Source organism: Gorilla gorilla, chromosome 11, assembly GCF_029281585.2.
Source record: "Gorilla gorilla gorilla isolate KB3781 chromosome 11, NHGRI_mGorGor1-v2.1_pri, whole genome shotgun sequence".
NCBI classification, from domain to species: Eukaryota; Metazoa; Chordata; class Mammalia; order Primates; family Hominidae; genus Gorilla; species Gorilla gorilla.
This window is the reverse complement of record NC_073235.2, coordinates 46501676-46516339: the sequence shown is the minus strand read 5'-3', so window position 1 is coordinate 46516339 and position 14664 is coordinate 46501676. Positions and strand designations below refer to the sequence as shown.

The 14664-nt window shown below is 35.8% G+C and overlaps 1 protein-coding gene across 50 annotated transcripts in view; it reads left to right on the top strand.

Annotated features, from left to right (window-relative positions):
* The window catches only part of GTDC1 (glycosyltransferase like domain containing 1), a 383038-nt gene that overhangs the window by 320445 nt on the left and 47929 nt on the right, over window positions 1-14664 (top strand). For 42 of the 50 annotated variants that reach the window (XM_055380135.2, XM_055380117.2, XM_055380113.2 and 39 more), the window contains one exon: window positions 2302-2655. The exons of the other annotated variants lie outside the window; for them this stretch is intronic. In XM_055380135.2, coding sequence (XP_055236110.1) covers window positions 2302-2655 — 354 coding nt within the window. The remainder of the gene's footprint in view (window positions 1-2301; window positions 2656-14664) is intronic. 50 annotated transcript variants of the gene reach the window in all.

Sequence of the window (14664 nt, the reverse complement as noted above, 5' to 3'; positions counted from 1 at the left end):
TATGTTGTGTTTTAGTTTCTAGAATCTCTTCAGTATTTTGAATTTGTTTCCAGAAGAAGTTGATTGGTTCCCACAGTAATTTGGGGCCTATGCAGTTTGAAACTATAGTCTGTAAATGCCCAGGTTTCTTTCCATTTTAAATCAAGGACTAAATTTACTATTTTATTAGGGCATATTTAAGGGGTTAGTACCATTCTTTGTGTTTTGTGTTTCTATATACAATCATCTGTTTATTACTTGGGGAGTTCTTATGTATTTGTTTGAGTTTCCTCAAGGCATTTGAAATTAGAATAGAAATTTAAAGATCTTTATGAAACAAACATAGAAGCCCCCAAAACAAGCTTTCTGGTTCTGGAATGTACATAGGGTCCTACAGCCAAAGACCTTGTTTCTAGCTCCTGCGACTCCTCCATTGTTTCTTAGTGTTGCCTATCAGCCCTTGCTTTCAGCCCTTTTTAACGCCCTCTCCCTGTCTCCACAGTGACTGTCCTGAGGCCTCAGAGAGTTTCTGAAAGCCCATCTCCACCTCTGTTCACCTCACTGAAATAGATGAACTGACCTAGTGCTTTAATGAGGCAACTCCTTAGATTCTACACCTGCCACCTAAAGCTGTTTTGTTTTTTCAGCTTCATTTCTCTCTTCTTCCCTCAGCTTTGCAAGAAAGCGAGGTTCACTATCTTTACAAGACCCTGCTTGCTTTTCCCCTACACCATGATCACCATGTTATAATGTTTTTCTCCTTCCATCTTATAAGATCTTTCTGTTTCTTCAGGATCCTGCTTCCTTCCCTAGCAAGTATTCCCAAGTGAATAACACTGTGCCCATGTGCCTCATTTTTAAAAGTCCAACCTTGCCTTCCCCTCCCTTCTCTCTACCTCCTTTTCTCTGCCTCTCTCTTTCATACACAAACCCTAGCCTCCTGCAGTCTGATTTCTGCCCACACCACTCTTTCAGCAGGAGCAGAGAGTGGCCTGTCAGAGTAGCCAGTGACCTATGATGTGACAAGGCCAAAAGCTTCTTGTTTTTGCTTTGTAGCACCTCTGCAGTGTCTTATGCCCCATTTTACACATTCTTTGAGGGTTCTTGATTCATTTCAATAATGTGATATTACTCTCTTGGATTCTCTTTCTACTCTTCCAGATGTTCCCTTCTGCTCTCCTTCCATGGTTTTTCTTTTTCACCTACCTCTGAAACCCATTTCTTCCCCTACACAACAATTCAGGAAAGAGGCCAAGTTTCTGGATGGGGCTCAGGAACTCTGAGAAAGGACTTGGTAGTCTGGCCCAGTCTACCCCTCTAGACCTTATATCCAGACCTGCATCCCAGTCTCTTTGGGTTGCATATTATTTCCTGAGGAGTTGTATTTCTTCACCCCTTTTTCCTTTGATCTCATATTCTCTGACTCCAGAGCTTCCCTGACTCTGTCTTGCAAAATGCTTTACCTAAAGCCTTCTTTAAGCCTTTATTGAGCCCCAAGTCAGCATTAATCTCTTCCCCTCCATTAAAAAAAAACTGGAATGGCCATTGTATGTATAGTATGTTCCAGTGTAGGTTAGTTGGCTGTTCTTGTGTCTGTCTCCTACTCTGCTCTAAGCACTAATGGTTTGCTTTCCAATAGACGGTGAGCTCCTTGAGGATAGCCCCTCTATTTGTATTATGTGGCTTACAGGTTTTAAGCTATAATTTTTTAAGGTTTCATTTTATTTTGATTCTCTATCGATAAGTAACAGACATTGAACTCTGTGTGATAAAGTGTCATGGAAAGATAGGAGAGAAATGATAATAAAAAAGATATTAAAATATACTTCAGGAAACATTAGCCAAGTCAATTTAATACAGAGTATATTCAGATGCCCAGGAATACAGAACAGTCATGAGCAGAAATGACCAGTGTTAATCAAGGAAGTTTCAAACATTTTTGTAGGTTAATGAACAAGTATGGCCTGAAAATAAGCACTGGGCCATGTGGTGATTGGAAAACACAAAATGGAAATCCAGAAGGATGAGTGAGGGAAGAGTGATAAACCATCTCTGTAATCTTATGTTTTATGGTATGTGCAGTGCAAGTTTTACAGCCATAGAAACTCTTTGGAAACTATTCAAAGACAGCCCAGTCCAATTTCAAACTTTTGAACTTCTCTTAGTGGCTACTACTTTTTACACTTTTTCTGGAATTTTTGTATAACATCTTTATTTTTTCTCAGTTTTATATATAATCATTATGTCCTTACAGGAAGGTAAAGGACAAATTTTACATATTTTTTTCCACTAAAACTATATTGCATTCTTTTTTTGTAACAGATTCATGCCCAAGCACAAAACAACCCATTTAAAGAAGATGCTCGGCCTTAAAGGAAATGGCGGTGCGGTTCTGTCCATGGCCCTTCCTTTTCAGCCAGAGCAGAGAGATTCAGAGGATTTATTGAAGAATGTTAATTCAGAGTGTGATACACACTGTGGCCTTGATACTGCACGACAAGAATATGTGGGTAACTCATTAAGACAGGAATCAGACTTGAAAAAGTCCACCTCGTCAGATAATTCAAGCTGTCATCATGGTGAAAATAAACAAAATCTGACTGTTGATCCCTGTGACATTTTGGGTGGAGTTGATAATCAGCAAAGACTGCTACACATTGTCTGGCCTCACAGGTGGTAAGTCAAGGCATGCCAATTTAGTAAGAGTTGTAGAACTGGTAAAAGAAAATATATTCTGTTGATTGACATAATAATTTGCTCTTCTTATTGCTTTAGAAAAAGATTATTTTAATGTGGTGGTATTACTAATGATCTGCCAAGGTGGTACTACTAAATATCTTCACATGAATGGTCATGTGCTTAGATTAAATTTGAATTACAGGTAATTATTTGCAGCGATTTGCTCAACTAACAGTAGTGGGTAGGCACTTCTAGCATATCAAGTCTTGTTCAGAAAGTTTCAAAATATAAGAATCAGATTCCATTTTATGCACACACACACACAGTTATCACAAAACTATTTCATATATACACACTGATACAGCAATATTACCATTAAAGCAAGAATAATTTCCATTATTTACTACCTTGACCAGTTTCAACAGGGTGGCTTCATTTTACTTGTCATAAGATGTATATCAGTACATTTGAAACCATTCCCTTCACTCAGATGCCTCTGTATTGTGCTAAGCAAAATACTTTCTAGCCAAGTCTTTTCTAAACAGAGAAAAATCAACTGCAGTATGTGATCTCACCAAATAAAAACTCAAACTTAACCCTGGCTCCTATAAATTAGGATTTAAAGAAGTAAAATGTCCTGATAATCTTCTGGTATTAGGCATGAACATTTTAATCTAGTTTTTATTCCTCCCAGTTAGTTTAATCTGCATGTGGCCTGATTAGAGTACACTTCCCCCACAGATTATGGTCTCTTTATTGCAGAGATGCTAGGCTGATCATTAGGTCCGATTTTCTGAGAGCAACCGTTTGCAGGTGAAGTAATAAGCGCACCACACCGGCCGGGCAAAGCGCCTTTGCCGAGGATTTGCCTTCCAGCACATTAAAACTCTAGAAGCTCTCCCAGTTGATCTGCAGCATCTGGTACCTAAAGGGATTTTCATCTTTAATTCTAAATGTATGAACGTAAAATGTAGGGATTGAAAGTTGATGTGGAATGTGTTTTTGAATTTGTTTGTGCAACTTCATACTTCCAGCATAGCCTTTCTAAGGTAGTAACAGGTATATTTAAATCATATTTTACTTCGAATGTGACAGAGTTCAATATTATTTAATGTGATTTTAAAATGCAGTGGGTCTAGATGAGATTAACCTGTTTCAAGGTAAAATAGATGTCATCATTTACTCCCTTCTGAAAAGCTTTTTCTTTTATTCCATTAACCTTTGGTTGTCTCTGAAGTACTATTTATTGCAGGAAAATCAGTTCTAAAAGTTGGTTCCAGGTTATCATGAAAATGTTAAATTAAATAATTTCTAGTCTGCTTTTACAAAACAGCAATATGGAGGAAAGAGTGAAAACCATGTTATTCAATACTTTGCACAAAATAAGACAGAGCTATGTTAATAAAATTAACAATATTAAATTGAATAATTCCCTGTCTTCCTTTGTATATTTTTGCTTTAATTTAATTTAATTGCCTAAAGTTAGTTGCTTAAAGAGATGCAGCATTATGTTTGTGCACATTATTATTGTTAAAGCTAAATTATTTTTAATTTGGAGAAGAGGGAAAAAAGCCGCATCAGCAAGAGTAAATGCCAAAATATAAAAGTAACACATTCATCCTTACGGGTAATATAGTAGAACATTGGAAACTTGGAGGTTGCCAGACACATAGCTAACATTAGGGCTAATTTTGAAAATCTAGCGTGCAGTCAATTTTACTGATGCCTGGGGACATACAAGGTAGAAGCTGACAAGAGAACTAATTTTGTTTGGGTTATTTACTGCTATGCATCATCCGCAGGTTCCCGCCTGACACACAGCTATATGAAGGGGGATATTATCACACACTAAAAATTTATGTTGACATTCGATATTTGTTCAATATGTCAGGAGTATTACTTTCATAATCAAAAGAGTAAGAAAAAGAGAAAAGAAAAGCACTTTATGCTCATATAGATATATCTTTTTAATAACAGTCTATAAGGTTAATATAGTTTACCTTTGAGAGTATACAATGAAAACAAGCAGGGTTAGGAGGGGAAATGACAGAAAGCATCAACCCGAGCTGTTTGTTTGCCATTACCTAAGCGAGCCATGTCAGCTCTCTGGCCCGCATCTGATAGCTATTTGTTGTACAGAGAGCACAGCATAAAAAAAATATCAAACTCTTAATACTATTGTGTGCCCATAACCATCTGTCACTGCTAGCCTGGAGATGAGAGGAAGATTACGAGGAATAAACACTGAGCCGCCGAGCATTGGTAAAGCCTTCGGGCAAAAAACTCTTGTGGGGACATCAAAGACATTCTAATTCCGAGGCAGTCAAGGATTACAGTGTGTAACCTGTGCTGACAACAGATAAATGACTGGCAATATTGTGCCAGAGCTGTTGGGTCCTGCATGGAGTACTGATGATGATGATGATGATGTTATCTTGCAGAATGGACTCTGCTGGGATAATTTTATGATAAAACACTTTTTTCAAATGCCACTGGGTCTAGGCAGACATTTACTAGCTACAGGGGTAGCAATCAGTTTCTTCAAAATGTACTGTTCTAAGCCCATTAGAGTTCCATCGCAGCAAGACTCTTCAATGAAAATCTAAAACGCCTATATTTTCTTTAGGAGAATTTATGCAAATGTTGTGAGCTGAACTCCTACCCTTTAGTGGTAGATGCTTTATCATCTGATTTATGTAAATTTGCTCATAAAAATACAGTTTATTTTTAATTGGTGAATATGAATTAGAAAATTAAGATTCTGGTTCAGCATTCATCAAACATCCCCAGCTACAAGCACACATTTATTTAGACCCCTGATCGTATGGGTGGAAATCGTATAATTGACCAGTCAAAATGAATGGTATTCAGAAGGAAACTATGGTTTCTACCACAAATGACCAGGGTTGTGTTTCTTGTTCAACCCCCTTAGTTTGAGCCTCCCCCATCCTTGTACTTTACATATTCTTGTCAGTATTTTGAGCTGCTTTAACTCCCTGCTTGAAAAGGGGGGTTTTCTTTACACTAGCCTGCAGGAAGCTCTTTAGAAGCAGGAAGTCTGTTGCATTTTCACCTTGGCCATGTATCTTTACCAGAGAGAAGGCATTGATGATTGTTCCCATGTAAACCTAAAGGAGAAAGGAACACTGGAGAGGGCAATTGGATTCTTAGATCTTGTCATTACCTTGCCTAACAAAACAAAAATAAAACCCTCCTCTATCATAAAAAAATATGCCCATGAAATCATGCAGTTGCAGTAGCCAACTCTAAAAATGAATTGATGCTGACCTCATTGTGTTAGTTCCACACTGGGATCATGAATGGTCTAAAATATAGTGTCAGCCTCTAACATATCTCGTACTAAGTCAACCAAATGTAGAGCCTACTTGCTAGAATATGTATCAAAATCAAAAGTGACATTTTCTAGAAGACACATTCTGGCTTTAAATCTGTGTTAAAATGTCTGTGCATGAGAACAGGCCCTTAAATGCAATGCTTGCCCCTCTCCTCATTCTTTCTCAAACTGAGCTTGTCAAGGATTATAGTGTGCAACATCTGCTGACAGTAGATAAATAACTGACAGTATTTTAGCAGAGTTGCTGGGTTCTCTGCAGAGTAATTTGTTTTCTCCTTTCTACCCAGTCTTTAATGTTTTGTTATAAACATCTATAGCAAGGCACGGTTAGTAGAAATAACTTATAGAGAAAGACCTGTAAAAAACAGGCTGCAATTGGCACTGCTTGGTTTTGTTTTTTTTTTAACTATTTTCTTTCCAAATATTATACAAATGTTGTAATATTAATCCAGGTTCCAACCTTTATGTAAGCATTCTCTAATAATGATTATAACGGGCATAAAAGACACATTGCTGGAAGGACCAAAAAAAACAAGTTTAGACTATATTGAAAGATCACTCTCTCAAGGCCACAGTTCTCAAACTCTTTGGTCTCAAGACTCCTTCATACTCTTAAAAATTGTTGGGATACCAAAGAGCTCTTGTTTGTTGGGATTATACCTATCAATGTTTACTGTATTAGAAATTAAAACTGAGAAAAAAGTTTTAAAATCTACATTATAGCCTTTTAAAATAACAATAAAGAACCAAATATATGTTAACATAAATAATGTATTTTTATGAAAATTAACTATATTTTCCCAAAAAAATCAGTGAGAATAGCAACATTACATTTTAAAAAATCTATAATGTCTAAGTAGAAGATATTTGGATTCTTATAACTGCTTAAGTGTTTAATTTGTTGCAGTATCTTCTTTTGGTAGACGTTTATGAAGAAATTCTGCCTCACAAAGAAATATAGCTGGAAAAGTTGAATGTTTAATGATTTCTTCAGATTATTGTAGATATTCTTCTTTGATACTATACCAAAACTTGACAAGTAGGAGTTCCTTAAAGGTTTGCTGTAATGTGGAATATGAAACCACATAAATGATTTCTTCATGCTCCATTACATGCAGTTTGAATGGATTTTGTAGCATCATGCATTGGTGATTTGGGAAATACAAGTTCACCAAATTGAAGATCTTCTAAATGTTGACACAATTCATTATACAATTTTAAAAAATCATATTTGTTAATATCACCATTGATCTCATAGACATTTTTGAGTAATGAGAAGCTGTCAAGCTAAGACTGTAAATGCAATTTTTTCAAAATTCTAATGTTCCCTTAAAAGCTTAAATTTATCATTGCAACAAATATTATCACTTGTTTTTCCTTGAGTGACAAGTTCACATGGTTCATGTTTGAGAAAATGTCTGCCAAATAGTGAAGTCTGATTAACTGTGGTTTATCTGTCAGTTGTTCTTTGAAATAAACTCACTGTTTCATGAAAAGACAACTAGTTTAGCTCACAACTCAAGCATACAAATACTTTTCCTCAGGACAGCTATTGTATCTTGGTATGCATGTGTGTTTCTCATTTTATTACACAGATTATTAAAAGATATCTATCAAGGGGATGAACTTAAATAAAATTAATAAATTTTACTGCTTCTTCAATGACATGCTTAAGTAAAACAGACTTGTTTGTGCCATTGCCTTGAATTGTGTTAAGGCAACAGCAGCTTTATTCACCATTGTTCTTGCACTATCAGGGCCTATGTCAACACAGTGAAAAAGGCAAATTACATCTTTAGTTATCCTTATGAAAATAGTTTTACTTTGCAGCCTCCTTGAAAAAGTCTTGAATACACCCAGGAATTCAGACTACTCTTCGAAAACTACTGTCAAATGGAATCGATGTGACATAGGTAAATATGGCTGCCACCAGCCACTGGAATTGCCTAATTTGTAGTTCTCATAGACTAAATTTTTTTTCCCTGAATATTAATTTTTTTTTTTTGGCTTAAAACTTGACAGTGAACAAGTGTTTATCTTATATAAGTCAACTCTCTCAGACCAAACACAATTTGCCTCAACGTGGGCTAAATAGCTAGGAAGCCCTAGGATACAGATCTATGATATAAGAAATTCTGCTCTGATCATAAAACCCCTGTAATTGGCCCATAATTGGATGCATTCTTGTTAAGAAAAATAAGGAGTGGGCCATGAGGCATGTTAAAAAGTTTGAAATTATTAGAGTAGCTATAGTTATAAGTTCTACCATGACCTCATCATTTGGGATATAGGGAAATTATCAAAGCTCTTCACTTAAAGTAGAATGACTTTTTATGAGCTATACGGTATTTGCAGCATTTTCCATAAAATAATGATAAATCAGCTTATGCAAAGTTGATATAAAGAGTGTGAATTCAGAAAGGAAAAAGTCCAATCATTGAGAACTAAAAGCAGTTTTGAAACATACTTAGGTGAGTCACTGAAGTAAAACATGTACCATAATATTGAACGACTTTGGCATATATATTTCAAGAAACTTTGGCAATTTCTAACAAAATATATGATTGATATAAAATGGAAAATTATGCTTTATTACTTGGTACTAAAATAAATTACTCTGTTTCACCCTTTGACTCTCTGAGGTTTAAAAATATAACTTCAAAAACACAATCAATGACTAGTCTGCTGAAAGGATGTGTTTTGGATGATTGAATGATATGCTTTTCAGGCCAGAATAAACTTACCTTTGTTTTCTCATTGCTGAAATAACTTAGGAAAAGTATGGTGAGTAAGCCATCTTAAATCTTTCAGCCTTTACTGGTCATTACCTTATAACAGAATACTTTGGGAAGGACAGAGGATGGTGTGGGGTGAATAATACTTTTGGAAATCAGTCTTCAGGTGCCATGCTAGGCTGTGAACAGAAGGGCAAAGTGCTGATTTTTGGACACTAATGTTCTTTGTTCTATTTCAATGTTATGTGTAAATCTGTTTTTCTAAGAGAAGAATGATCGTCACAGAATAATGGTTCTGGAAAAGATGTTCACATGCTCTGGCCATCTGCTTTTCAGCATACTCCACCAAAACTTCCTCATACCTGTGAGAATCCATCTTACGTGTTCTGATCTCTAAAAAAGATGATTCCATAGATGCTTTCCATTAGCACTATTCATTTTCACAGTTAAGTAACCCTTATAAAGTTATAAGACAAATATTCCTTATAATTATTGTAAGTAGCTAGTTCTCAGATTGAGTAGGAATAATGACCAATAGCTCTTTGAAAGGGATCATCCAACCAGTTCTGTGTTTATCCATCAATTAGTCAAAGCTCACATGAAATAATAAGGTTCTAATTATTTATAGTCATTCTCAATTTGGTGATAAGTTTTCTTTAGTTACATTTTTCATGCCTAGAGTGTTTGGGGAAATTTGTTGGTTAGTTTGTTTGGTTGGTTTTTGTCTTTAAAGAATTTTGTCTTTAAAGAAAATGAATTCTGACATTTAAAAAACAAAAAGCTCTCTAAAGAATTTTACTAGAATTTTAGGGAAAAATTATAATCAAATATCTGGCTAAAATTACCATGTGCTATATGACTTACAGTTTTATTTTATCCTCTGACATAGCACTATTAGATTAATCTATGGGAATCTATTTCAGGATTTTGAATTAGTGGTAAGAAAATAGATACTAAGAAATCCTTGGCCAAAGAAAGAGCCTCACCAGAATCCCATTTATAATTTCCAAAATTCCATTTTTGGTGCCTTGTTGACTATTTTCCAAATCATTGAACATATGGAAAATAAATATAGATTCAACATTTAGTTTCTCATTGCCTCTTGGATTGTTTTTAACGTTTTAACGCACCATGTCAGCATAAAGAACTTCTACCTATAGCAGTCACAATCTTGGTATTGTTATAATAGAATATCATAAACTAAAGCTCTTGTTACCCTTTTCCTGCCCAACATGGTTAAAAAGTTCACTAAGCATGATTTGTTTTGTAAACATACTAATTGTTGCAAAAGAAGCTGTTTCATTATGGTATGCTTATGACAGTCATCTTCAACTGCTCAGGACCCACATCTGCCTTTGCATCCTCTGTCACCATTCTTTTGATCAAATTCTTACAGTAGACTTCACTTAACATCATAGTCAGGGGTGGGTGAGTTGGGAAATAGATAGCTAGGTGATATGGATGGAGGGATGAATGGATGGATGGACAGGTGGATAGGTGGATTGGTAGATCATCTGTTTCTTTGCTATATATTTTTATGTTATATACATGATTGTGTGTGAATTTAAATATATTTCTCCTTTCTGGTCACTAAGCCTTTTTCCACACCATCCTAGTAGACCTAACTTCTCTTTAATTAGCCTACTCCTTTCTACTTTTTTTTTTAAGGCTAATATTCCTCCTGTTTCTCTTAATGTGTGGTGTTACCTGCCTTTCCATGATGGTAGTCATCATTATATTTCTCTAGTGATGCCTTGTAGTCCTCTGCCTTCCACAGACATCTTCCCTGATTTAAATTCTGGTGAAGTGTTAATCCCCCTGACTGTGAATGTCCACACACCAAAGGCACTGTTTAGTCCAGTGTACCACATAAACATGTAACAGAACTTTGCACTTTCCACATGCCTCCTAGCCCTACTCATTTCATGTTTTCAATGGTGGCATTTGTTTTAGGTTCTAAGGTTTTTCAGGACAGAGACAGAAACTTTTTTTTGTTTAGGGGGAATTTTTTCCATGCATCTAACCAGAGTGCCTGGCAATTAGGGGTACTTAGTCAATGTTACTTAATGTTAATGAATTATAGGGTGACTGTTTGGTAATTGACCATCACCTGCTCAGTAAGTCCAGTTGAGGTTATGTCTCTCTTCCTGGGAAGAATTCAGTTTATCAAATGACAGATAGACACAGTCATGTGATCAGCATTGCTTTTACAAAGCCTATGGTTTCTTGGTTTGCTTTCTTTTATGAAACGCATTTATAGGCATTGTAAATACAAATCCTTCAAGATTTTGTTAAAATAGAATAATGCATTTTAACAGAAGAGTGGTAATAGTTGGGAAGAAAAGCTCAAACTGGTTAAAACCAAAGTAATTTCTAAGTTATTATGGAAAAATAAATCCAGAAGTGAAGATCCCTGTAGATTATTTTTTAACCTACCCCTCCACCATAATCCAGGTGTTAAGTCGTTTTGAAACAATCCATTGAAATCACTTTTTAAACTCTTATGTGAAATCCTAAGTGAATGAGATCCAATAGCTTTTCTGGATTACCCAGGAAGGTTTTCATTTATTTATTTATTTTTTACTCGGTCAGTCATACCAAAAAATTCCAAGGTAGCACAGCAGTAACTATTACAAATTATGTAAGCTTTTCCCCCCCCTTCTATCGTCTTTATTGTCTATGCAACTCATTAGCTATGTCAGCATTATTTGGCCTAGCATCATTTGTTGGTTAAACAAAAGAAGGGAAAATTCAGAAACAGAGAAACGAAATGTTTAAGGTTTGTTCTTACTCAGATGTATACTCGTAGTTCCTGTGTCCTGTTGAAGGAAATAATTTATCGTGATCTTAGTCAAAAGCATTTCTCTTTTTGCTGTCCTTTTTTATTAATTTAGATATGTTTCTGAGATGAGAATTGATGTTGCTTCTAATTATGGTTACATGTAGTTAATTTCCTTCTTTTTTCTTAAGCTTGGTGTGAAAGGCAGTTTCCTCCAAAAGAGGCGGTGGGAAGCTGGTTACAGGGAGGGAAGAATACTGATAGAGCTGATCTTCCTGTTGCCTTAGCAACAGATTTATTTATTAGGGGTTGAAATGACATGAGTTAATATACCGCATACCTGCTGATCGGCAAACTCCCCTATTTCAGCTGCAGTTGACAATTAAGTCCTGGACAGCTACAGCCAGGGGTTAATGTTCCTCATTAGGAGAACTAGGTCATTACTGGGAAATCAAGGCACTTAAGGTAGCATGGGTAAAATACAAAATTCAGCATCTAGATGAGTGAGGCTTTTGTATGTTAATTAACCTTATTTTCCTAGGTTTGAAAATATCTTATATGCACATGACAGTGGATCAATTAATTGAAAAAAGAGCTAGTTTACTTTACTCTCTGAGTTGTCTTCATTTCCTTTGCAAGGATTTCATTATTTTATGGAAAATTCTTATGTCTATATGATGAGTAAAAAGGGTATTAAAATTAAGAAGGGAATCATCATGGAAATCAGCTTTACCACAAGGGAATGAGCAAATAAAAGCCTTGGAAATGAAAATAAATAAGCTTTGCTAATACCTCACCTAAGGAGCGGAATATAAGCCCATCAGAGCTGAGAGACATTTAGAGGTACTTCTTTGCTTCTTTATTAAGCAGTTACATAGTTATTTGACCTTCAGAAACTGAAACTTTGGAAAAGTGATTCCAAGTGATTTGTAAACATTCTATTTGCAGAAAGCTGTATAGCAGTTTAACAAACAATAACTTTCCACTTCATAATTGGCTTTTAAAAATACCAATAAAATTAGATACATTCGTTGAAAGTTTTTATTAAAATGTCTGAGTGGGTGCTTTTTTTACTTGATAAGTTCATAAATAATGTATCAAGCCCCTTCTGAAGGCTTTGTTTTCTTACTTCTTTAAAGAGCCTTTATGTTGAAAGGGGGGTATTTACAGAGTAGAAAAAGATTTATTGCCCAGAATCCTGTTTTATCTTCATTACTGTACTGCTTCCATTGAAACCACTTCTTACCAGTTTTTTCACTTGTGGTAACTTTGTAAACATGAACAAAAGCAAAAAGGTGCTCTTACCAACTTCATCCCCTAAAATACTGTGTCTCTTCAACTGAAAAACTAAATCATTAAAATTTTCCTCCCTCCACCTACATGCTATATAAACTATTCTTAATCATGTAAAATTAATTGATTGACCCCAGAGACTTAGTGTGGAACTCTTGTCATTTCTTTCCCCACCAAAAGAAATGTGCAACTCTCCTTTAACTGATGAGCTCTCTGTGGTTCGGTGTATATGTTTTCACCCCTCAAAAATCATTGTCCTGTTATATAAGTGAAACCAGGCCCTCTGATACTTCCTTAGAAAATGCAACTCTAGTAAACCTCTGTTAGTATCATATATATTGCCACTTACCCTCAAACTTGGCAGAAAATTACTGTATTAGGTGGCACCACTCACCTTCCTTAGAGAAGCATTTGTTTCCAGTCTAAAATTAGATGTGAGCCTTATGTAACTGCCCCTCTTCACCTACCATAGTCAATTCTTGATTTTAACAAGAACACTTTTAATGGAGAAATTGTTTCCCCAGTTTCAGAATCATTGCCCAAGAGCCAGAGTCCTAGCATGAGGAGTTATGGAAGAAACTGTTAGCTATCCCCCCAAATTTCTCTCTTTTTCTTAGGAACACAGACCACATTTTCCAGCCTGTATTGCTGTTTGCTTGGGGTGGCTGCGTGACTGGTTCTTAGCCAATAAATGTAATAGAAAAAAGTGATGTGGGCCACTTCCAGGCCTGGTCCATAAGAATTTCTCACCCACTTTCTCCCGTGTTCTTTCTTCCTCCTCGCTGGACAGACATAGAATGCACTTGTTGAAGATGACAGTGTCTCCTTTGGCTTGGGACCTTAAACAGCTATGTGGAAGAGGACTGCTCTTCTGATCTCCCCACCTGCCTAGTACTCTTACATGAGCCTTTTACATTTTTTAAATCCATTTAATGTAGTGAACCTACCTTAGTGGATGTGGAAAGCTGCTATTATAATCCAGACAATATAGCGGTGGTTTGACTGGGGTAGTAGCAGTGGGGATCATAAGTGGTCAGGATATATTTTGAAGATTTTGGCCTGAGTAAGTGGATAAATGAAGGTGCTGTTTACTGAGATGGAGAACACTTGGGGAGATTGATTTTTAAAGTTTGCATTTGGACATACTAAGTTAGAGATCTTCTAGACACACGTGGAGATTTCAAGTTGGAAGCTGATATTCAAGTCTGTTGTTTAGATGAGCAGTCAACACTAAAGACAGAAATTTGGGAGTTATCAGCGTAGATATGTACAATTCCTTTAAAACAGGTTTAAAATATATTTTAAGCTTCCTGATTTTAAACATTATATTTCTACTAATTCTATAGGCAGCAATTATAGCCTAGTTATAGTTATAGCATAGTAGGTTCTGAGTCTCTGTGTAAGTCCTGGCTGTCACAGTTACCAGCCTTGTGCCTTCAGTCAAGTTATCTACTCTCTAACTTCAGTTTTCTTCTTTATATGATGGGAATAATGTTAACTACATTACAGAATTGTTCTGAGGATTAAAGAAGATGATATATGTAATTGCGTTAGCACAGTTCCTGGCACAGAGTAAGCACTTACTAAACATTAGCTATTCTTAGTAGTAAATAATATAGAGTACTTCATTAGCTCACACGGGACTCTCACTTTTGCCCACTGTCTCTTATTGGTTAAAATCAATTTTTTCTTAACTCTCCTAGAAAAAAAGAAAAGAAATAGCTAAATAAAGTCATCTTTTTTCATCTTCATTTTCAGCCTACCCAAAACAAGTACATACTGTACAGAAAAATGGAATTAAACTACAGAGCAAACACTTCTAAGGAGCAGCATCTGCCTTGTAA